Here is a 26,562-nt window from a genome sequence, read left to right on the forward strand (position 1 = left end):
ACATAAAAGTATAAAATTTAAATTTTATACTATAGATAGGTGTATATATTTTAACGTTGAACGTTACTATCAGAACCATAGAATATTCATTGGAACTGATTGGCAGATCACAATTAAGGCAGTTATTTTTCATCAAGTGACATCAAGACTGATGTTGGGATACTAAATATTCTTCTTATGGCAAGTTTATCAGCAGTACAATTGCTAGGATAAATTCTAATAACCCGGCACTAATTTGAAATATACTAAAAGACACACCGCTATGTCATATGTTATAAGATGGAGGATATTTCAATACAAGCTTAAATATTGTGAAAATACCAACGTGATATAAAGTGTTATTGGCTGTTATTAGAAATGGAAATATTCCTGTCATTTCTTCATTATTTTGATGCTGTCATCAATTTTTTGCTTGAATGACAATACTTTAGCCCATGCAGTCAGATGGATAGTTCTAGACTGAATTCCTAAGAGAATACATCTTATTTCTTTAACGAATTAACAATTTGAAAATCTTTTCAATCTACCTATACTTTCACCGATTACTAATAGTATATAGCAGTTATATATAGTTTATAAATATAGTTAATACAGGGTTTTTTTTTTATTTTAATAAAATATGCTTTTTTAAATAATATATTAAATAATATAAAATATTAAATAATATAGTAGTATATTTTCCTCACCGAAAAAGTTTGTTTTTGATTCTTTTTAAGCTAATTTTAATTTCATTTATGATTTTTACTGACAAATTTTTTCTTAAAGGTCATGTTGATTTTTGCAGAAATTTTAAAAAAGTTTAAAAAAGTAAAAAAATAGAATTAAATATCTGGGCAAGACATCTGATTAAGATCTCTCTGTTGAGAACTTAATTCTGCTGAGAATTGCATAAGAAAAGAGGGGATATTTAATTTTAGTTTTCTTATGTTGAAGCTAGTTGAGGTGTACTTGAGCACTTTTACTCTATTAACTCTATTTACTCTATTAACTCCGAGATATCTTCAAAACCTTTATTTACGCCTTGACTGAACCATTGTTTATCACTTTATCAGACTAAGATTAAAGAAAATTGAAAAATGAGATACTGCAACTTTTTTCTATTAGAATCTCTTCTTCCATTGTATTATAAAAATTTTAATAATGACATTAATGAGTTATGGTATATATTTTTTAATATACCTATATTATAAAAACTTTTATTGAGCTTAATTAATATTGATATTGATATTCAGATGTCTGAGTTGATGAATCAGCACCTTTACTCTATTTTATCTGTGGACTGTTTTAAGTCACACTAAGAATAACTGAATACGGGGCTTTATAATATGATGGATCTGATGTCTTTGTATCTGCCTGTGTTTATCAAATTTCGCTGTATTTTTAGGATGCTGAGAGTTGGACTATTATGACTGTCAATTATATTGAACAGTTTCAGAGCACGATCTTTAATGTATTTTTCGACTGAATCGACTCTCAGATCTCTCTGGATATCCGCTCCTCTTACGTATCTTAATATTGAGCTTAACACTGAATACAATGAGAAACAAGTTTCTATATTTCATTTGAAATCTTAACAAATACATGGGTACCGACGTATCTATTTATGAATTATAGAAATTAATTAGATTGTCAAATAGAAAAACTAATGTTAATGTTAGAATTTATTTTTCTTTTATAAATTAATTTGAATTGTTGATAGTTCAAAAAAGTCACTGTTAAAAGTTGCTAGGATGTGAACAAGGTGTGAGAGGAAACTCATCCAAAAAGTAGTATGCATTTCCTTTTGTAACTCTATGTCAAGTAACAGGTTTGACTATGTAAATTTCTTAACTTCTTTTACTTTCTCCTTTTTTGTGAAATGCGTACATCCTTCCTACAAAACATGGCCTAAATAAACAAAGAAAATGAGACACGTTCTTCACTTTTTTCTTTTAGACTTTGTAACAGCAAAAAGTCAAAGGTGGGCTCTACTTGAATTTCACTGTTCCTGAAGCTCTACAATTAATATTAAAACACATGTGCGCACCTAATGGAAAAACTTTTTAATTAAAATGTCTTTTGGGCAAATGCGTTCTAAAAACACAAAAAAACAAAAAAAACAAAAAAAATACAAAAAACAAAAACACAAAAATTAAAACATAACAATTCAAACAAAATACTAAGATGAATAAAAATAAAGCAAGCATTTGAAATACATTATAGTATTTGCTTTTAGACACAATTCTGTTGAATTTTTAATAAGGTTCCCTCACTCACCTCAAAGTAAGTAGCAACTTAATTCCTAAATAGAAGCCATTTCCATAAGGATGAATATACACACCATTTTCACTCTATTTTGCATTATTATGTATTGATGTATACATTTGTAAGTGTGTTTAAAATGACCTTAGGATATTTATTCCCATAGAAATACTTACTCCAACCACAATTCAACTTTAACATTTGTCGATACATTACATATTTTGGGTTCATATAATTGTCTCTTGATGTACTGCATCGTTGATGACTGAATCAACGATGCAGTACGAGGTGATTATATCGAAAAATTAACAGTAATATAATATCTTAAAATATATATCTCCATATAAGTTGAAAAATTTTCTTCTACCACTCTTCATTTGAAATTGTATACTTCGGGTTTTACAAGTTCAATTCCACAGATTAATATATTTTAATTAATTTGAGAAACATTACTGAGAACTTCACTCATTTAACAAAAAATTGATTGAATGTTAAGTATGTTAAGTCTCAAAATCAAAAAAATTGTAAATCAAAAATATATTTAAAATTTATTGCAACACAAAAACTCCCATCAATCAATCAAAAGTTATTGTACCACATTAGTAGGCCCTATGGCCTTATTTACCACCAGTAGGCTCTATGGATCTATACACTATCTAATTACTTTTTACACTAAATAAATTATAGCTTGTATAATTTTTTAAAATGACTATTACAATCAAATCAAAACTATCTTAGATAGGTAGGTAGGTCCAGTGGGAGAAAGATCGAATCATCCTTAATTAGCTAAAGAAAAACAATGCGTTTCGACATTAGTCGTTATTCTGATAAATACAAATATCTAACCAATAGTAATATTGGAAGTATCGTCGAGTTTCCAACGGAATGGGGCACCTGAAAGCTCTATCTCAGTTTTAAACAAGCCTGGACAAAGCCATAAACTATCTTATTCATGATACAAACATCAGCTTGTAGCATCCTCTTTTGATGGCAACTACAATGTTGTTTATACTTTTAAAAAAACAAAGTTCCAATAACACTAACAACATATAAACTACACCCCAGTATTAATTTTGTGGATATAAACGACTTTCATAAAAAGTATGTGGATTTTCTTCACTTCAAATTCTACAGTTTTGCATTTCGCTTTATTTACGAAATCATTTAAGAAAGAGATTCATCGCTAAAAAAAATTTTCCTTCAAATGAAGTATATCTAGCTGACTGCCAATGAATGCATTTTATATTTTCTGGAAAGGGAAATATTTATAAAAAATATTAAGTGATCGCATAAAGAATTCTAAATTCTTAAAAACAACACATTTCACTCTAAATACATTTTTAACAGTATGTCTACGATTTTATTGGATTGGATTCGAAACTCCATACATTTAATCTACAATTGCAGTGAATTAACCACAATTTTAAAATGTAATTAAATATGATAGGCCAACCCTCTTAGGTCAACCCTCAATTGCACATTTCACAAATATTTATTAAAAAAAAATATTAAATAAATATATTAAAAACAATGTGATGAAAAAAATATAAAAAAATATGTAATAAAAACAAATAATAAAAGGTATATAAAAATATATATAAAATGTAACCAAAAAATATATGAAAAAAAAATATGTAATAAGAAAAAAAAATAATAAAAAGTACATAAATATATATACATAAAATATAATAGAAAAAAAATTAAAAAAAATAATAAAGTAAATATTATAAGCAATACATATAATAAAAAAAAGTATAATAAGAAGAAGTGTGATTTTTTTGTGTAATTTAATAAAATTTAAATATATACATTTATATATAATTTAATAACAAAAAATTTAATAAAATAAAAATAATAAGAAATATATATAATAGATAAACCATAATAAAAAAAAAATATAATAACAAAATATGTAATAAAAAACAAAAATTATGAAATATTTATGCAAATAATAATCATAAATAAAACAATATTTATAAAACAAAAATATTATTAAAAAGAAATATATTAAAAAATATTTATAATAAAAAATATATGTAACAAACAAGATTAATTAAAAAAAATATAATAAAAAAAAATTTATATTTATTATACCTATAAGAAAAAATGTAATTAAAAAAATATTAATAAAATTAATATTAATATTGATAAAAAAAATATAATACAGAACAAATATTATAAAAAAATGTAATAGGTAAAATATATAATTCAAACAAAACATAATAGAAAAAATATGATAGAAAAAGATATAATAAAAAGATTATAAAATATATGTATAATAAAAAATTATAATTAAAAAAATATTTTATAAGAAAATATATAATTAAAAAATGTTTAATAAAAAAAAAACAAGAAAAAACAAAACTAATGAAAAATATATGCAATGAATATATATAACAAAAAAAAAATATGATATAAAAATAGAATAAAGAACTAAGAAGGGAAATAAGTGATAAAAATTATTTTTTTCAAACAATACAAGACACAAAATAAAATAAAATATAAATAAAATACTGATTTGATCACTCTCTGTATAATAAGTATGTAGATCGATTAAACTGGTTGCCACGCATATACAACAGGGTCTCTACCGGTACCAATTAAAGAAATAGTTTTAACTGTCTTTTAGTTTTAACGGAGAGCTTATAAATTTGTCTAGACACATCTCCCGAGACGAGTTCCGTAGTTTCCAGTGAATTTCCGTAGTCTCGATATTCTGACATTCAGTTAACACCTTAAGCCAAAATATATTAGCAACCTTTACGATTTTAACGATCGTTACGTTTACCTGCTTAGCTATCTTCCACAGGTTGTGACATTGTACCAAAGAATTTTAACCATGTTTTGACAAAGTTACTCTTGAAAGTAATACTTGCTCCAAAGTTACCTTTGCTTAGAATGATATAATGCATATTAAAAAAAGTTTAATAATATATATTATATATTGCACATTCAAATAAAATCGGAAGCGCAGGTTTGTTTTAAAATATTATAAACATACTTATACCCAACATTGACTAACACGACTTAAAAGAACAAATAAAAAAGTTAATAAAACCTCAAGATTTGTTTTTTTTTGCATTTCTGTGATTTAAGTCAATATTATGATTTCTTTAGTAAGAGAAACATTCTATTGGTTACTTAGCAATACATTCACGCTCCTAGTAAGGCCATAAACTCCATTCCGTACCAGAACCAATATTTCATTGGCCTTGTTTGCTACTGATTTACGATTTTCGATTCACTCTAAGCCGGAAGTAAAATTGTGTTTATGTATGTGTAAATGCAGTTAAGCTGTGCCATGTGTAAGTGTTGCCAGACTATTAATGAGGACAAATCGAGGCTAATTGGAGACTTAGCACACATACACGACTTTTGTACGATAGATGTGAGAAGGAAATGTTCCGGGATTATTAGTAAATTCTACAACAGCGCCAAATTCAAACTTAGCATATTTTAGTAATCTAATTACCCGTATATAAAGGAGAATGTAACATACAATTTCTAAAATAAATTGTTAGATATAATTTTAAATTTAACTATTTTAAATTAAATAGTTCCATTCATCTTTAGAGCATTCAGTAATGTTTAAGTATACTGATTTTTATTTTATTTTATTTTATTTTCATTTATTTTATTTTATTTTATTTTATTTTATTTTATTTTATTTTATTTTATTTTATTTTATTTTATTTTATTCTATTTTATTTTATTTTATTTTATTTTATTTTATTTTATTTTATTTTATTTCATTTTATTTTCTTTTATTTTATGCTTTAGCTATAATTATTCCTTTACGATTTATTAGCGTAAGCTTAAAATTGTATTGTTATGTTGGTGTCCTATATTAAGGCTAGATTCGGTTAAGATTTACACTAATTATAAATCATTATTTAAAATATTATTATTTATATTATTTAACAGATAAGCTGAAAGAAATAATCAATTAACTCTAATCTAATGAAGTGAATTTACCAAATGATCCAATGTTTAATCATATTTAACTTATAACATCTTACAGCTTATAGCTTTAACTTATGAGATCTAACCTATTTAGATATATTAATTTTTTTTATAAATGCTTGTATCTAATTAGACACAAAACACCTAAGTCAATTAGGAATATAAACTTTTTTCAATTTGATGATTCATTCAATGTAAAAATGGACAAAATTTGGAAAACGTACTTAAAAGATACTGATATTACCACTTTAAATTCAAGTGAAATCTGTTAGCAAGCATATTTAGATCAACTTTCTTGACCATTATATTTTTAAGTATTTTGTAATTTTTGAAAAATTTTAGGCAAAAAACTTAATAACACAACCGATTCAGTACAACCTATCCAGTGTATTCGAACTTAGGGTTTTGATGATGTGCTGTGAAAGTTCATTAACAAACTCACTTGCTGTGTTATATTAGCATGAAAGCATAAACCAGTTATAGAATAATTGAAATAATTAAGTCATTTTTTATTTACTGAATTTCATATGTAGTCAAACTTCCATAACACGAAGTACCATTTTGCAAAGAAAGGGTTCAACTTATGGAGACTTCGAGTTAAAGAATTTTTTTATTTGCCTTAAGCGATGATCCATTGGAGTATCATTCGTTTGTAAATAAAAATTCAACATTTTGAATGAATTTTCTACTTCATTCTTGGAAGGCTATTGAAGAATTTCATTAACCGAACCCTCATATTCACTTTCCGTTGCGATTAGACTCGGATCCACTAATTCAGATCTATAATACTCAATAATATCGTCATCTACATAAAAGCTTGATATACAAATTTCATTGTCAAGCTCAATATAATCGTTAAGAGTAGCATTGGAATTTATTTTATTTATTTTAAACCACGCTGGCAGCGAATGGCATTTGCACAAAGAAGCAACATAAAAAAAATTAAACGTTTGGTTTGGAAACAAGGACTTTCCCTAACACAAAACTAGATTCATACTTAAAACAAAAATTCGACTTAAAGAATGCACTCTCTCATATTCGTATTGGTATGTGACAATATTTTTATTCGAGTTATAGAAAATTCGAGTTTGAGTTTGAATTAAGAAGTTTGAGTTAAGAAACTTTGACTGTATTTTGTTCATCTGCCCGTTAGTCTCATATCTAAAATAGTGCCTAGACAGTTGATATAAAATATAATCAAAGAGTTAGTTGGGCCAGTACAAATGCATAATATATAGCATAAAAATTGATCAAGATATTTGCTTAAAACTCTGAGTTAGATTAATTAAACTATACTAATGTGAAAACATGCTTATTTTGATGTCACAACTGGCACTTACAGATCACCAAATAACCTTATAGCATAGTTTAAATAGTTTTCCCTGTGTCAGCGTTTGGTAACAAACCTCACGGTACTCATATCTAATTCAAAGTTATTAGTTCGAAAAATTTTAAATGCAATTTTCTTTTATATATCGCAATACTGCATATGAAATTAACTGTAAATATGCCGATTTATTTCCCAACTCATGGGTCACATGGTTACATCCATAAATATGTAATACATTCTCATTTCACTTTCTGTGTTTATACTTACGTTTGCGTTACTGACACGTGATTGTGTGTTCGTTCGTACCGTGTGGCTGTTTTACATGAGTGCAACGTCACAAATGCACTGGAAGTTGGTTTATAAGTAATGCATATATCCTTTAACTTTACACATTTCGCTTTCCGAGCCTTTTCGTTTGTCGTGCCATTTTACACTTTTATTCCCTTCCCAATGCAACTCTGCTCAAGTCAGTTGAAAGTCAGCACTGTATGGCACACAGAAAAAAAAGCACACCAAATAAAAACAAATACAAAAAACAAATAAACAAAATAGCACACAAACTCTTTTGAGAAATCATTGAGTTCAGTGGTTCACTGGGTTTCATTGCAGCGAATTTATTACTTTAAAAAGTATAAAATATGAACTCATTAAGACTGCGTAAATTTTGTTTTTGTTTCCGCTCAGCATGAGAAAAACTTCACACATTACTTAGCAAAGAATTAAGAGCGTACTTGAGCAATTATGAGATTAAAACTTTTACACACCATAATATTCTGAACAATATAGTGAGATGTGCATTAAAAATATCGAGAATGTGTAAACATATGTACATATGTACGAGTATTTGTGTGTATGTGCACATTTAAGTGTACTTATATTAAGTTATAATATCTTTTTGTAATACGTGGTGAAGACACACACATACACACACACTACCAACAATAAACATTTTGATAGGAAAATATTATATATAATTCAAAAATTTTATTTAACCAAATACGACTCCATTTTGAAAACTTGCTACTATTTTTTGCTAGAGATATGTTTTTACTGCAAAATCTCAGAGTTGTATTTTTCCAAAAAACTGCACATGGGCTTCTCACATTTGTGGTCCAGCTACCGAGTTTTAAATACAAAATAATCCCATCATGCAATATTACAAATAATACATACAATGGACTAAAACTAATCCGTTTTATTAAAAGGTGTATGATTCATTTAACTCATATATATTTAAGGTCCAAGGAGTATAATTCATAACATCCAATTATACTAAACAGTAAAGATACTATAAAACTCGTGGTAGTAACGAGTCCATATAAACTACTTACAAAGTTTTCCAAACTCATTTAGACTAGAGCTATAAGATATAAAAGGCATATGGTCCGTTGGATTGGTTGAATTTGACACACGCTGTGTATGCCTTATGAAGATGTCGCCCTTGCTGTACTTACTTGGAACCCCCAGGGGACTAGGCGCAAAGGCAGACCAACAATGACCTGGAGAGGCGCAGTTCAGCAGGAGACGGGCAAATCGTTGAACGAGTTAAGAGCAATAGCACAAAACAGAAGCCAGTGGAAAACTTTTTTAGACTCCTTGAGCTCTTAATGGAGTAGCAATAGTAACAATAATAATGACCCATTTTCTTCACTTGTCTCACTTTACACGAATTATGATTAGTCTTTAATCTCTAACAACTAATTAGCGATGATTTCACATAAACTAGTTTAAGAATATTTGAATTTTAAGTAGACATGAACTACATGCTTCAAAAAAATTATAAGACCCGTTTTACTCATACATGTGCTAGAAAACATCAGCTAACTCATTTTATGCGAATTCCGATTAGTCCTTAATCCGCTAAAACTAGTGAGCAAACAGTAATGAAGCTATTAAATTACTCACTGCCAATGATTCATATGAACTAATTAAAGACTATTCGAGTCTTTATAATTTTCGAATAGTCTTTAATTTTTCCCCAAAAATTTATAAGACAACAACAAATTGCGCCTTTTTTATCATCAACTTAACATAAAAATTTCAAGCAATGCAACCCTCAAGTTTAAGTTCATTCACTTTGTCGAAACTATTGATGTGCCTATAGCTTTGAACCTCAGGCAGATCGTGACACATATTTCACATCCAAATTTCATTGCTATTAATTATCTTGGTTATAGGTATTACAAATGCTCGTGGACATCTACGCTACACTTTTGAAGCTAGTAGCCAAAATTTGGACAATGTTCAGAATTTTAATAGTTAATTTTTTCCGATATTTCGGTTTTAACTTAAAGCATCAGCATCATACTGAAGCGAAAAAAACTCTAAGTTATTAAAGTTAATCCCAGCTTAGAAGTTAATAAAGATTGTGTAAATTTTAGGAATGAATGGTAACCGCGTATGTAAGCTGTTAGAGTTAATTCAAGTTTAAAGATTAATATGTATTGCCCATGTTTTAGAAAGGAAAAATAGGCGTACGCAAAAGTTGTTAGAGTTAATTCAAGTTTAGATGGATTGCCCAAGTTTTAGGAATTAAAGACATCCGTTACAGAAAAGGATTGCAGACTAAAGTTCCACTAAAGAGGGAAAAACTGACGATAAAATAGGTGCTTAAAAAATTAAATTAATTAATAATTAATAAGTTAAATCAAATTATTAAATTTGATAAGAAAGCTATTTAATTTAGAAACTGAAAAGCTATATTTCAAAAAACATAGACACACACAGGGATATAGTAGAGAAAATTAAAACCCAAGGTAATGGAGTATATAAAATGTTATAAGTAGGAACCCTTTTATATATTAAAACAATTTTGTTTAATGTCTCGTAGTTTCTGTATTTAACGTTTTTGGTAAAGTTTAAACCCACGTATTATAAATTTATCTCCATGACTTTTAAATTTTAGTTAATCAAAGAAAGAAACTTAGACTTGAGCGCTACAAAAATAAATTATTTATTTCACTTCATCAAATTGAAAAGTTTCCTTCATTTATCTGAAAAATCTTATGTGATTTAAATAAAAGATATTCTTCTTTTATCTATTAAAAATAAATTATAAACCTTTAATTTATCTATAAAGAAAAAAATAGTGAGATTTTAGAAAAAATGGCTACTCTATTTTCATAAGAAACCAATACCCTTTTGTCATCTCGATGGTTTAATAAACTTTTTTCTTTTATTTTTTGCAGAGTGATACTTTATCATCATCGGATGTGGACAACATACCACCCGTACCACCTCCACCGACATTAAAACGCAATGGCAGTATGCGTAGTTTGCGTTTGTTTCAATTGCAACAACAGCAACAACAACAGTGTCCTACAGGTACTTGCGTGGCTAGTAACACCAACAGCAACTTAAATAATATCAACAACAATAACAACAAACAACCAATAGCAACACTATGCAATGGCAACATGTTAAGTGACTGTGCCAATAGTGCCATTGATGTTGGCTCCATGATCGATGATTGCACCACATCCATATTGAAGTGTGCAAATGCAGTTGGAACAGAGATTATTGGCACAAACACAAGCCTAAACACAAATAAATCACACATTGCAACGTTGGCAACAATTGCTTCGAATTCGAAACCCGATGTGTGTCATGTTGACAGCAATTTAGGCACATCCTTTAACAACTATCTCCCGCCCTACGTACGAGATGATATTTTTATGCCAAACTCAAAAAAAACGGATCCTTCATTATGTTTTCTACGTGCAGGACCAAAAGGTATTGCTCCAATATCTGATCAATTCAAATCGCAACGAGACTTAAAAAACAGTCGCAGCACACTAAGTCTCAGTAAATATAACACAATTGGTGCAAGTAGCGATTGTGCACGTCAACTAGCACAATACAATCAGCAAATGCAGGAACAGCATCAGCATATGCAGCAGCAACCGCAACGCATCTCGGAACGTTGTCGTTGCTTTTCACAATCGTTATCAAATTTTTCACGTGACTATTTCGGGCAACAACAACAACAGCAACAACGCACAAGTAGCATAAATTTTGCTTCATCGAATGCAAATGATAAACACAATAACAAACATAACATTTTTTATACAGGCGATGAGAACGATTGGCTTAATGGCCGCCCACCGCCGCCACCACCAGTGATTAGTCGCAGCTTTAACAATTTGGTGGACATCGATGGGCATCACGTGTCGTCAACAACACGTTTGCCCTATCAAAAATTTAATACACCCACAGACGCGTACAACAGCAGTTGCAGTTTTGGTGCTGCATTACATCTACTTAATAATGCATCCTTTACGACACTCGATAGCTCAAACAGTGGCCTTAAAGAGAAACTTCATCAGCAACAACACTCACATCAGCATCAGCATCATCATCATCATGAACATCATCTGCATAATCACCAAACTACGGTACACCACAAGCATCACAATCATCAGCAACAACAACAACAGCAGCAACAACAGCAGCACACAACATCTCAACAACAAAAACATAATCAACTGCACGCTAGCGTAACGAGCATTATGCCATGGAAGCATCGACAGTGTCCTAGTCGTGGCTCCTCCAGTTCTGGCACTAATTCATTCCGTAAGTTCAACTGATTTCGCATATCTGATTTCTGTTTTCCGCCATTGCGTACAACGTTTACACGCACAGCAATAAACAATAAACAATAAATACACGCATACATTCACACATAGATACACACAAACGCACACATACAAAATCATGCAAATAATTTTTATTAATTTACATGTAAACTCGCATAACTTCTCAATACTCAATTATGAATTTATATTGAACGTGCAGTGTTCAAGCATGACACTCAGCAAGCATGACATACAATCGTGCCTGACACAATTATTTTGCTACAGCTGCTCTGCTGTACCGCTGTATGGCTGTACTGCTGTACTGCTGTACGGCTCGGCTGTACTACTGTACTGCCGTACTGCTGCTTTAAGGCAATTCATGGTAACATCCCTGTTATGCGCATATGTGAACTCTGTTTGTTGGTTTTCTGGTATGTTTGATCGTGTATCTTGCATATTTCAATGCATGTTGCGTATGTAGGAAATCTGCAGCGTCTGCTATGCCATTGCGAATTTAATTGCAAGTGCTCGTTAGGCGAATTCATGTTTCGGTTATCGTAACAACAGAAGTAGCTCCCACAAAAGATGCACTCCAGCTAACTTTGGTATTGACACACATACGCATGAAATAGCTAACTGCAATAAATGGGATCCGAATTCCTTCTCAATAATAGGAAAAAAATTAGCCAATTACGAGTTTGACGCAGTAACGGAAGCTACTCAACTGCCTTTAATATTAGGAGCAATAAAATCCGTTGTCATAGTTACGAAAAATTAAATTGTGCCTGTGTTGTTGTAGTTGTTGGTACCAAGAAGCAATTTGTTGCAAAATAATTAGTAAAATTATTAAACGTACATGGAAGCAAAGAAACCTTTCAATTCAAACCAGATGTATGTAGGTATATATATCTATATAGATGTATATATGTTCCTGCGACTGAAAACTTTATAATGGCAACATTTTCAAATGGAATTGTTGTGTTGCCATAAGAAATGATTAAATTTGTATTTATTGTGTATGTATTGTGTATTTATACAGAATACATTTGAAAGCTTAATTATATATGAAACCAATGGCCCATGAAGTTTATCATATGTTACTTTTATTCAATAAAGTTTCAATATTTTGTGAGAAATTGCATATTCTTAAAAATCCTATAAAGCCAATATCGATAATTTGGGAACTTAATTGTAAGAACAAGGCATAAAATCCATATAACAACATAATATTAAAAAATCCAAAAGTCTTTTACCATTTTTTTATACCCTGAAAACCCCTGGATTAGACAATGTAGATAATTCAAGATCTTATTCGCAAGAATAAGACATAAAGTTCACGTAATAACATGATTTAGAAAAAAAAAACGAGAGTCATAAACTTTTCAATGCCAATTATGTTAGTTTAGTTTAGATAAGGTTGGATAATGTGGGTGGCGCCAATTCACTGCAACAAGCTTAGTCCTCAATTAAAAAACTCTCGAGTAGTCTTAGGTTACACAATCATACCAACTCCCAAGCTTTATTTCGGATTATACCGAACTATTTTTCTTAGTTCACTAATACGTTTTTTTCTTAATACTGATTATTTGCAGGTCATCCTCGTTTAATCGTCTCCCTCTTCCTCGTCTTGGCAAGCTACTACAGAACTCATTATAGCAAACTGTCAGGCTGTTAGCTTCTCAGAATATCACACGATACCAAATAGGAGGCCCTTTGCGATACGCGTTATTGATTTATTTAGTAGAATAAGTACAGTAATATAAACTACTTATAAACTACATAAACTAAATATACATAAACTATATAAACTACAGTTTTTGCTTTTTGTTATCATGGTATCAGTTCTGCGGAAATGGCAACCAGATGACAACTTTCTCTGTGAATATCACAGATATATTTTACCTAGTGTATTCATATAAATCAGGACGACTGTCTAACAATGAACAGATGCAGGATGAATGCTCACTTATATTCTCCCGACTATATTATATTTGACTATTTAAGTAAATTTTTACTAATTCTTTCACTTTCTTTTTAACTTTAGCTAGAGAAAGTGATGATTATTTCCTTTATGGGAGTAACTAAAATTGATGTATTTTTAAGAAAAACCTATACTAGTACTTTTACCTCATTTTTAATGTTAAGTAAAGCATATGGTAATTATTTTCTTTTCGGAAAAAGATAATACTAATGTACTTTTGTTTGAAATATTATCATTAGGACACTAAATTTAATGTAACAGATTTCGATCTCAACTTATTGAATCCACATTCATTTCTTAGTGGTACTACATTGACCTGAATATTTTATATAAATGAAATCACTATAAAGTAACTCTATCATCTTTAAAATTCTGATAATATTTGAAATCAATCCTGGTTTCCAAAAAATATCTTTAACAATTTCAGACCCAAAAAATAATCGAAAACTAATATTCTTAGTTTATATTCAATATAATGCACTAATGTTTTAAATAAATTTTTCTTGAAAAGTTAACAAAATACATAGTCAGTACCCGCTGTTTTAACAAACTTTATTCAGGATGGTAGATATCCAAGGCACACACCAAAATACACTATCAATACAGGTTCTCTCACTTGGACAATATATCACTTAATTGTGTTTCATTTCTTTCGATGTTTATAACTATGAAAAGGGTTTAAGTGGATCTACTCCAAAACTTACATATATTCTTGAGTGAGCGGCTGGCTCTGCTTATAACATAGTATAAACATAGTACAGTATAGTATAATAAAAAAAAATGAAATTTTTAAAATCTCTTTCTTAATTTCAAGATACATAAGGTATGTACACTAATTGTCTATTAATAAAAAAATCACGAATCTTTCATATTTATAAGGCGAGATAAATCATTTCCGTGCATTTTGCCGTAATTTTATTAGTCAGACCCGCTTGGTGTCTTTTTATGTCTGCAGAACTACATCTATTGGACATCAATAACTTGAGTTATGTACTATTAAAGAAATGATAATAGTTTAACAAACTAAATATAAAAATTTTAGTTTGAAATTTTACAATTAAGAATAACTATTATTAATTATAATAGTTAATAATTATTTTACAGTTAATTTGTTAATGAACTTTCACAGCAAATTAACAAGACTACAAGTTAGAGGAATGGAAGTCAAGTAAGGCTTTGTGCCAATTAGCTAATTAGAACTTAATCTGAGTTCAACCCTTGGTATCTGCACAGTCTAAAAAAAAAATCATAAAAATAATTCTGTATTCGATAATACTCGATGTTACTGTATGGGCAGCTTAAAACTCATTTAATTAAAAATAATTAAATTTGTTGTTGCAGTTCACTACTCTTCGAAAAACCTCTCAATTGAAAACAATAGTTTATATTAAAAAAGTAGTTTTTTTCGTCACAACTGTCGTTAAAAACCAAAAATTTCATAAATAATATAGTGAATTATAATAAATTTCTTATATTATTTATTATTATATCTTATTTATGTAATATATAATATATTGCATAATGAATAATATTTGAATTGTAAAATTTGTGCTATTCAAATATTATGAAAGAACTGATATATCATCTATTAGCACCAAATATCATCATTCGTCAAAAATATTTATTAAAAGTCCAACGAATATATCTAAAGTGCACTGATTATAGTTCCCGAGCCAAACATGTATGATGAGGTTAAAATACAATCCATATCAATACAATTAAAATACTACAATTCTAAAAAGATTTCCTTTCGTATAAGTTAAATTTTAAAAATTAATTTACTTTCTATATACCTAGAACTCCGACTTTATACAGATACAGATTTATACAGATTATACAAAAACGCTAAAAAAAATACTACATAAAAAACTACATATTTAAACTACATTTTTATAATTTAAGCATCAATTAATATCCAATTTATTCAACTAAATTATCTTTAAATATATTTACTATGAGTTGAAAAATAAAAAATATAAAAGCTTAATATTCTAATTATTGTTTCTTTTATTTTGCAATGTGCTGAACAAATTGTCATTGTCAATGATAATTTTCGTATGGATTGTCTTGCTAATGCCATTATCACTCTTGGTCTGGCTTGGTTTTGCACTGATATGCATGCAACTTGCAACTGTGCGATGAAGGATTCGATGCTGCAAAACATTGGCTTGCAGTTAGTTCAATATTGTTAATAATTGGCGCTGCAAGTGTTGCTGTTCCCTTGGCTTTACGTGTGGCTGCAAGTAAGTAAATCAATTACTACTTTCCACTCGGTGGGATCGGATGTGTTGTCTTTTGCTCAGCCATGTTGTGCTGTACGGTTCTGTGCGGTTCTGTGCGGTTCTGTGCGATGATGCAAAATACACAGCAATGTTGACTTCTGCTGTGCTTGATGTCGGTCGAACGTGCTTGAGAAATTCAGAGTTGCCACATTTATTGCAGCCGTCGCCAACGCCATCGCCATTGCCATCGCCATCGCCATTGCCATTACCAGCACCACTTGTCTTGGCTGAGTAATGCCATTTTCAATGTTGTTATTCTTTATATCGTTCCTCCTGTCAATTTGCATTTGTTGTTGCTATTAGTAATGTATTTTGTTTTTTCACCATTTCACTATTAGGTGCACCCTTCGAGGAGCGCTTGAGTGTGGCGGAGCAACTTTTAGATCAAGTGCCTTTAATTGATGGGCATAATGATTTACCTTGGAATATACGAAAGTTCCTGCATAATAAACTAAATGAATTTAAGTAAGTTTGTTTTTTATTTAAATTATTTTCTTATATCAGAAATTGCTTAAATATATTATTTATATACGTATATATAACCTATTTTATTCACAAGTACTTATAGTGTTACTTATGTAATTTTTAATCAATTAAATTTCTATGAATTTAGTCTGAGGATGTACCTATTATTTATTAATAAAATATAATTAGCAAATATTAAAAAAAAAAATAAAGTAATATATCTGGAGACAAACAATTTTAAAACAATACTTATTTCTATGCTAAATCTATGTGATAGATATCGACTAATCAGGACATTAGTTAGGCTGCATATTGCAACAAGCAAACTATAAAGTTAAGAGTGAAAGGTCTATTTTTTTCAGCCGATTCTAATGGATTTAATTCTTTCATTTATTATAAAAATAGTAATAAATTTATAATTATGAGAAGAAACTTTGAATGTAGCTGTGTTATGGCTTGAGATATTCTTTCAATCATATATGTAATGTAAATATAATAATATTTCGTTTTACGCCATAACGTTCAGGATGCCACAAAGTATAAACTAAAGAACGTTTGTCTTAATATATTTCTATATATGTATATTTTGACAAATTCGTTTTTACCTTCATCCAGAGATGAAGATGATAGTTTAGCTGATAAGAATTTATTCGATGTCCTTTTATTTGATATATACTAATATGCTTAATAAACGGCGTAGCCAGGAAGTGGGCCAGCAGGAGCCGACAATTAAAGACAATTTTTTTCTTATTTAAACTGATGAAACTAAAATTATATATTATATTATAAGAATATAATAATATTGTCATATAATATACTATATAATATAAATTATTATATATATATATATAAATTATTATATATATAATATTATAATAATAGAATAATATTATTTTATAGAAATATTATTATATTATATGTTATTTTAGTCATAATTTTTTCTTTCAGAGTAGCAAAAAATAATCGCAACTTGCGAAAGAAAACATGTGAAGTAACAACAATGCTCTTAAAATCTTCAGAGTTAGAATTTACTCGACAAAATTTGAACGTCTTAAGTTTCAGTGCAGCCAAATTCGAAAATCAGTCTATTGTGAATGCTCACTGGAAATATGTTGCAAAATTCCAGTCGCCCATTAAAATCATATGAGCATATTATATACTTGTAAATTCAAACACATAAATAAAAAAATTAATTCAGAAGAAAAAAATGTTAACCATTTCCTTCTAAAATTCATTTCTTTTATTAAAATAATTAATTTTTAAAGTACAATTTTTATATTGCATATTGTACACAACATAACAATAAACATATGTCAAAAACAGGCATTTAAAGTATTTAAAAAGTGTTGCCAATTTGTTTCAACCAGACTTAATGCTGTTCTTTTACAACTCTGAAAGAAAAAATGACGGTTAATATTATATATTATTTGTATAAAATATTCTTGTGGTTTCTAACTTTTTATTTAATTTCAAATTCACTTAAAGTATTTAAAATATTCTTATAATTTCTTTTTTTATTATATAGCTTTGACCAAGATCTTAGAAACGTTATGCCATGGGCCAGAAGCCTTTGGAGCCACACTGACTTACAACGACTGAAGAAAGGAAGAATATCAGCACAGGTACGTGTGATTTATTAATTTTATTTATACAGAAAAGCTTCTATAGAAATGGAAATTTCTCTTAAACCTGTTGCTAGTTTATTTTATATGAAAGGAATCTAAAATCATTGAATGAAACAACAAAAAAAAATTATTTAATTGATTAAAACCTATCCTCCTACCTGTAAAGTGTGCTCTGTAGAGATACTATGGAACAAGCTAAGAAAATTAGGTGGTGTGAACACACTATCAGAGTTCACTTAACAGAGCTTTCACTCGATACTATATATAATTCTATTAATTATTTTTTTTTTTTTTTGGTGTTTTGGTGCAAAATATATAGCCAATGAGTGATGACTTCAAAATAATGGCAAAGCACACAAAATTAATTGCAGAATTGTTGGTTGCGTTTGCCTTATTGTAGTTCCATGAATCTACGTTCAAAACGCAATTAAAATCGTTTCTTAACCAAATTGAACAATTAAATTTCATTCCATTTTCCCCGAAGTCGCTACAGCAACGCAACGCACCGCACTGCACCGCACGGTTCACAGTTAGTTGCTGTGGTTTTACGTTGTTTGAAGTCATAAAACAAACGCTGGATGCAATTGCAATTAAGAATTGACTTTGAGGAAACCAGGACCTGCACCGAAAAGAGTTAATTACTTCATGGAATATCAAATGGCACAAAAGCGAATAATTATTAAAATACTGCATTTAACTTAAAGTTATCTGTTTGAAGTAACTACCATGAGGTCCTTTCATTTATTAGTTAATTAATAATTTCAGTTATTTTTCTTAATAGCAATAATTGAGTAAATTTTTTATTCTTAATAACAATATTTGAAAAGTAGAATCATTTTACATTTATACATTTTATATTTAATAACTATTTAGGAATATTCAAAACTCTCTAGCTTTGAAAAGCAAATGATTCATTGTTGCTGCAATAATTTCTCTTTCGGAACTTCAAATGAAAATGATTTATATGAGATCTTTCAGTTATTTTTTATAACATTAAATACAATTTCTTCTTTCAATACCCGCACATGTGGATATGTACTCATTTCCAAATTGTAAGTCCCAATGTTCAACAGGGCGTATGAGTAATCAAAATACTTAATGTGCTTTTGTTGAAAACGAAGGACCATTATATGGTAGAAAAACTATGTAAGGTATACCATATAAAACAATTTCTTGGTACAAAAGTGCTAATAATGTATAAAATGTTTACAATGTTAAAATAGTAAAGGTTTCTACAAAAAGTATTAAAAGTTTATAAAAAAATTAATTAAAAAAATATTTATTCTTAACTATTATTATTTTTAAACTATTTAAATATTTTTTGCACTTAAAAATACTGTACAGTCTCTGAACGTAAACATTTTTTATCGTTAAATGTTTTTACTCTCATGGATTTGTTTTTGAGACCTCATATCCCTGTATCCCTGTAGTGCAAAATTTAAACCAAAAAAAAAATACTTACCAGACACGTGAAGAATACATTCACTCTTCATTTATTTTTTATCGTTCAAAAAGCGATAAATATTCAATTGATCCGTTTAGTTTTCTAAACGATATATATATATAATATATATAAACGATCTTTGTATATGTTACATAGACATGATAAATATTCAATTGATTCGTTTAGTTTTCTAAGCGATATATATATACAATATCTACAATATATATAAACGATGTTTACATAGTCATGACATATCAATTGAAAGTCTTCACTACGGCAAGCCACAAAAAAATAAAAAAAACAAGAGTAAGCTCTCTCAAGCACTCGTTTTTCAGACCATGAAAATTATTTCCATATTACGTTCCAAATAAACACAGCATAACTTTCAAGAAAAACCAGAAACATTTTCTAAATCCAAACAAGTTTAAAAATCTTTGAAATTAGTTTATGTATATTAATGTATCACACAATATAGCCGTTAAAAGTATGCCTACAACTATGGTATATATAATACCTATTGCCATTATTTGGATTAAAACCTAGACATAAGTTATGAGCCGTACTTTACCGTCAAAGTTAACAATTAACTCTGGTATACAAAATTTACCAGACAATATACAAAAAATTTTCCTACGTTATTGACACTAGTATCCCACTGCTTTTTAAACATACATTATTCTTGATTAATAATTAATTAATAATTTATAATTAATAGCATATATATATATATGCTAAACAATACAATATTGCAATCCTTATAAATAGTGTTAAGATAAAGCTTAATAGTGCTTTATTATTACAAAATTTATTGGAAATGTTAAATGTAAATCATAAACTAAAAATCGCGAATTGTCTAGACATTTTCAAACAATAGGTTTATTAATTTATTAGACCAGATATTTTAAAGATATCAGCACTTCATAATTTTGTTATTGATATTTGAAAAGATGATCTAATAGACTTAATACTTTTTAATAGCTAAAAATCGACATGATGCGTTGAGGAAGAATATTTTCGCCTGAGATTTAGTTAAACGAACAAAATTATTTTTCTGGGTGTAGATAGTGTCAGAACTTTCTCTTTTATAACAGTAGCAGATCAGTTCTGTTTCATTTTCACAGACTCGAAAATAAAGTTTTACAATCAGATTTCTACATCCAAGCTTAAAATATGTAAGAGAAATAATTTTTGATAAATAATATAAATAAAAATAATATATAATGAAATAAAATAAAATGATAAATAAAGGAATGTCCTTAGGAATGTCTACCAGTCTCGTTTTAAATTTGTCAGACTCGGAAGAATTCTCTCAGAAATTCTCAATCATCCTTATAGCTTCTACTGTTTTCAACTTCTGAAATTTTCATTAAAGATGTGACTTCAGTTATGGCTTCAATGTCAGCTGACTGACGAACTGTCAGCTTTTCCACTATCCTACCTCTACTTAAGAAGATACTCGTTCTGGTTTAATTATATCTATCTTAATAAATTAAATCAGAGTTTTTAAAACATTCCATTCTGTTTCCTATATTTACTGCTAGTTCTTACTTTTTTATTTACACTAGCTATACTTTGGTAAGATTTAGGCATCCCTTTTAGTATTACATAGAAATTTTTCACTTAGGAACATAAAGATAGTCTGTATAGACGTCGAATGCAACGTATTTGCATAATATAAAAAAAAATAATTTGGCACTTACGCTGGATAGAATTTGGCAAGATTTTTATATTCAAATACAATCACGTTATTATCTGCGAATTTTGTCTGCAAACAAAAATATCTCCTTAAATTTAACTCATATTCAAAAATGCTGGCAAATTTGCTTCATATATTTGTATATATCTCTACAGCATCATATGAACAAGCATTATATAAAAACTTTTCTATAAAAGTTTATAAAAATAAAATTATATATAGTATTATATAGAACAATATCTCTACAGCATCATATGAACAACCATTACATAAAAAATTTTCTTTAGAACTATATATAAATAGTATTGTACACAGTATTATAATATTATATATAGTATTATATAGAACAATATCTCTACATCATCATATGAACCACCATTACATATAAATTTTCTATAAAAGTGGTATAGTAATATAGTATTATATATAGTATTATGTATAGAACCAACTTTTCTATAAAAATTTTTCTATGAGATTATATATAAATAGTGCTATACATAATATTATAGTATTATATAAAACAATATCTCTACAGCATCATATGAACAACCATTACGTAAAAAATTTTCTTTACAACTATATATATCAATAGTATTGTACATAGTATTATATTATTACATATAATATTATATAGAACAATATCTCTACAGCATCATATGAACCACCATTACATATAAATTTTCTATAAAAGTGGTATTGTATATAGTAATATAGTATTATATAAAGTATTATGTATAGAACCAACTTTTCTACTAAAATTTTTCTATAAGATTATATATAAATAGTATTATACATAATATTATAGTATTACATATAGTATTATATAAAACAATATCTCTACAGCATCATATGAACTACCATTACATAAAAACTTTTCTATAGAACTGTATATAAATAGTATTATATATAGTATTATATATAGTATTATGTATAGAACCAACTTTTCTATAAAAACTTTTCTATAAAAGTATTTACAATTAGTATTATTACAAATGAAATCATTATAATTATCAAATAATTTAATTACTTTAAAAAATTACTTTAAATAGAATACATATTCATGAAAATATTATTTTAAAATTATTTCATTACGACACACACCAATGTTATTACTACAAAGCCTGATGCTTGAAGTGTTCCTGAAATTTTATATGGCAATTTTTCCCACAACCCAAGCACAAATAAGTGAATCCTTACAGCTTGTGCTATGCTTTTTCCTATGTCATTAATATGATTAAATTATGTATAAAATTAAAAAGAGAAATTTGAATAAATTCTCATAATGCTAATAACATCAAAACATATAGTATGTTATACACAATATGAACACATGGATATATGATCCATATGTGTACAGAAGTATTTGTGCACATATCAAAAAGTTTCCCTTAGCATTAAATGACAAAAAAATAATCTATGGTTTATTTATTTAGTATTTCCTGTTCCGTTGTTTGGGCAAGTGTGGCATTAACAGGTGTCAACGCCAGCTGTGTACTTTGTAACCTACGCCACAATTAGCTGCCGCTGTCCTAGCAGATTTACATAGCAAACTGCATACTCCACACTCAACACTCCATAGTATAGACAGTATAGTACGCATATATAAGCCTGAGTTAGAGGCACACATCAATACAACACAAACATAGATTAACACACATAGATACACACATAGACACATACTACGAAGAAAAAAAATTCACTTTGTGCTGTGACATTAAATATCATGCCTGTGCTTTTGAATATCACATACCGGAAGCCGAAGTATCTACGGTATTGCAAATTATTGCCGCATGTTTGTTATTGTTGACTCAATGAGTTTGCCTTGTATGTATATATCATCTAGAATGTTTGCTGCTTCATTATCTCAAATAGAAAAAGTATATTAGAGTATAAATCGTATTTGAAATGTGACACGTTCCGGTGATGTTCGCGTCTTGATGTCAGTAAGGCAATTAAGTGTTGTGTTGAATCAGGAGACATAATCACTTCAATATTTTGTGACGTTAGATTTATTTCTATTTGTTTGGTTTTGCGAAATTAATTCATTCTAATAAAATTAGAATATTTTCGATGCTTCGGAATGCGGAATCTGATGCACTTTACTTGCACTTAGCTTAAGTTTTTAACTTTACTTTTGCATTTATGATTTCCTAAATTTTCCATAAACGAGCAAAGCTTAAAAGTAGTCTTACAATATTTTTGCATAATCAAAAAATAGAATGCAAAAAAAAAATCGTCTCATAAGCTTCCGGGCACGTTTCAAATGTCCAACAAATGCTTCCTGCGGCAACTGCAAATGGCGGAAGTAACTACATTGCAACCGAATTGTGAATAAAGTTTTAGCTTGGCTTGGAACATAGAGACGACAAAGGTTATAACAGCTTTTATTTTATTTCTGTTATTTTTTTTTTTTTTTTGTTCTGCCTTTTGCTTTTGTTCCTTTAGAAGGATTTTTATTTTATTTATCTTGTTAACTTAACCCTTAACAAGCATGATAGTTACTATTATTATTTTTTTTATATTTTATTTTTTATTATTTTTTTTTAGTTTTTTTTATATTTTTTTTTATTATTATTTTTTGTGTATTGTTTTTTGTTTCGGTTTTCATTTCTTTGTTGAAATTGTTAACTAAAAAATGTTGGGAGTTAAAAATTTTGGTTGTGGACTTTTAAGCACAGCACAATTGTTGAGATTTTTCTTAAAATTTTACTCGAAACATAATGCTTAGCTGTCTTCTGTGCCACTATACTTTGATACCCTTTCAACGCAGCTTGCAGCAAAGTCCGCAAATAAAAAGGAAGCTGACAAATTTTGGAAACCTGCAGGAATATCCAATCCCACAAAATTGTAATTTGAAAATTGCAACATTTTTATCCATTAAAAATGCACAAAGGAAGTTTTACGTAAAATAAAAATCTACAACATATAACATAAGCGCATTAAAGACACGACAAATTAGGAAAAAACATTTGCTACTCTCAAGGAAGATGTAATAAAAAGAAATGTCTTTGTTACGTGATAAAAACTTTATAAACTTTTCAAATAATCTAGAGAATACAATGGTCTTTAACTCGATGTCAAAGCAACATATGAGTTAGGAGTGTGAATAATCATACCTAACTTGTTTCTTATGGTAATTGCTGTCTTCCGAATATGTTATGGCTATTAAACATTTTTTAATAACAACGAGCCTTTCCTTTTGTAAGCATTTGGCAAAAGAACAACATAAAATAAACACTACTTTTGATGGCAACTCTGAAAGAACCGAAAATTTTGTTTGCTGTCTTGATAATATAGCTATTAAGCATTAAAGGGCCTTTTCTTTTGTAAGCACTTTGCAAAAGAACAACATAAAATAAACACTACTTTTGATGGCAACTCTGCAAAAATGGAAATTTTGTTAGACTTATGTATGTTTTGAAAATGAATAATAATTTTCCGAAATTATATATTATTTTTTACACGATTGTGAATAAAATTTGTACATATTTTCAGACATTTTCAATGTTAACAGAAAAAAGTAGACAATTTAAAAGATCTGAATATTATTTGTCAAATATTTCTTAAGAGTTAACTAGAAATTTTATACGTACTTTTAAAAATTGTATACGAATTATTAGTCTTGACAACCATACGACTTAAGCTAATTATTAGTTAAGCGATTTCAAAAAAGTTGAACTAAATAAGCCAGCAGTGTTGTTGTTTCATATGTTATTTTTAAAATAAGCGGTTGTTCTTTTGTGATATGCTTAGAAAAGGAAAGGCCTAGTGTTATTATTTTACATGTTATTTTTAAAATAAACGGTTGTTCTTTTGTGATATGCTTAGAAAAGAAAAGGCCTTAAATAATTTTTTTTTACCCAGCTTATTATATTCTTTAGTGAAATTAAAATTTTTAATTTTTAACAAATTTATTATATTATACTTAGTGACTTTTTTAAGCTAATCTAGAGTTTTTGTGGAGATATGCATAAAAATCAAAATTTATTATATTTTAACGCAATATTCATATCATTGGTTTTTGCTAACAACATTTTTTATTTATATTATTATGTTTATATTGAATAAAAAGTAATCAATTAAGTTAAGTATTAAACAAATATAAATGAAAATGCAATTTTCATAAAAAAAAATAACAAAAGGATTTCAATTTGCTAGTTTGCATATAACAATAAGGCCAAACACTGAATATTCATTACAAAAATAAAAATAGTTTTTCATTTTAAGTGTTATATATTATAAAAAAAATTATATGAAATTAATATTATTAAAAAATTTAATTATTTAAGTATTTTTTCTGCTTTACAAATCGATTTAATTTTTACAATACAAAATATAACGTGCCTAGCAAATGTGGCAATTGTAATTGATAATTCTAATTTACAATTTCTCCTTGAATTCCAGAGACCCTCACTACATTTGCATATAGCTACGTAGTCGATATGTTTCCTCATCGTTTTTCCTTAATTAGAAAAAAATTTTCCTTAATTAGTAAAAATAAAATTACACAATTTGTGAATGTATGGCGACCAGACAACGACTATCAGCCTTACACAAAGAGCAAAAAAACTACACTACAACAGCACAAAGATGATGCAAGATAAGCCAAGAAACACACATAATACTTATTTAGTTCAGAAAAGCCCACAACCCTCAGAAAAGGCTCTAAAATCCTTATTTGAAATGTGGAAAGCGGGTGAAAATTTAAAGGTTTTACACTGTGGAAACAGACCCTCTACTATCCTTCCCATTCTATATCTCGTACGGTGAATGTTGAATGTCACCGAATTTGAGGTTTTGACTATTAAGAATTAGTTTAAAAAGTTGTTACAATTATATGGAAATATGTGATAGATACATATATAAATTAGACATATCGCTCAATTCAACTTTTAAGCACTACTATGCAATGTTTTGGCTCTGGAATTCAACTGAATAATTTAACTGGTATGATATATAAT

The 26,562-nt window shown here is 28.3% G+C and overlaps 1 protein-coding gene across 1 annotated transcript in view; it reads left to right on the forward strand.

Moving 5' to 3' along the window:
• Positions 1-26,562, forward strand: part of LOC119688328 (serine/threonine-protein kinase pakD) — a 46,779-nt gene that overhangs the window by 3,015 nt on the left and 17,202 nt on the right. Inside the window, exons 3-6 of the mRNA XM_038103006.1 lie at positions 10,723-12,106; positions 16,234-16,332; positions 16,710-16,836; positions 18,362-18,458. Of these exons, the coding sequence (XP_037958934.1) occupies positions 10,723-12,106; positions 16,234-16,332; positions 16,710-16,836; positions 18,362-18,458 (1,707 nt within the window). The remainder of the gene's footprint in view (positions 1-10,722; positions 12,107-16,233; positions 16,333-16,709; positions 16,837-18,361; positions 18,459-26,562) is intronic.

Source organism: Teleopsis dalmanni, chromosome X (assembly GCF_002237135.1).
Source record: "Teleopsis dalmanni isolate 2A chromosome X, ASM223713v2, whole genome shotgun sequence".
Lineage (NCBI taxonomy): Eukaryota > Metazoa > Arthropoda > Insecta > Diptera > Diopsidae > Teleopsis > Teleopsis dalmanni.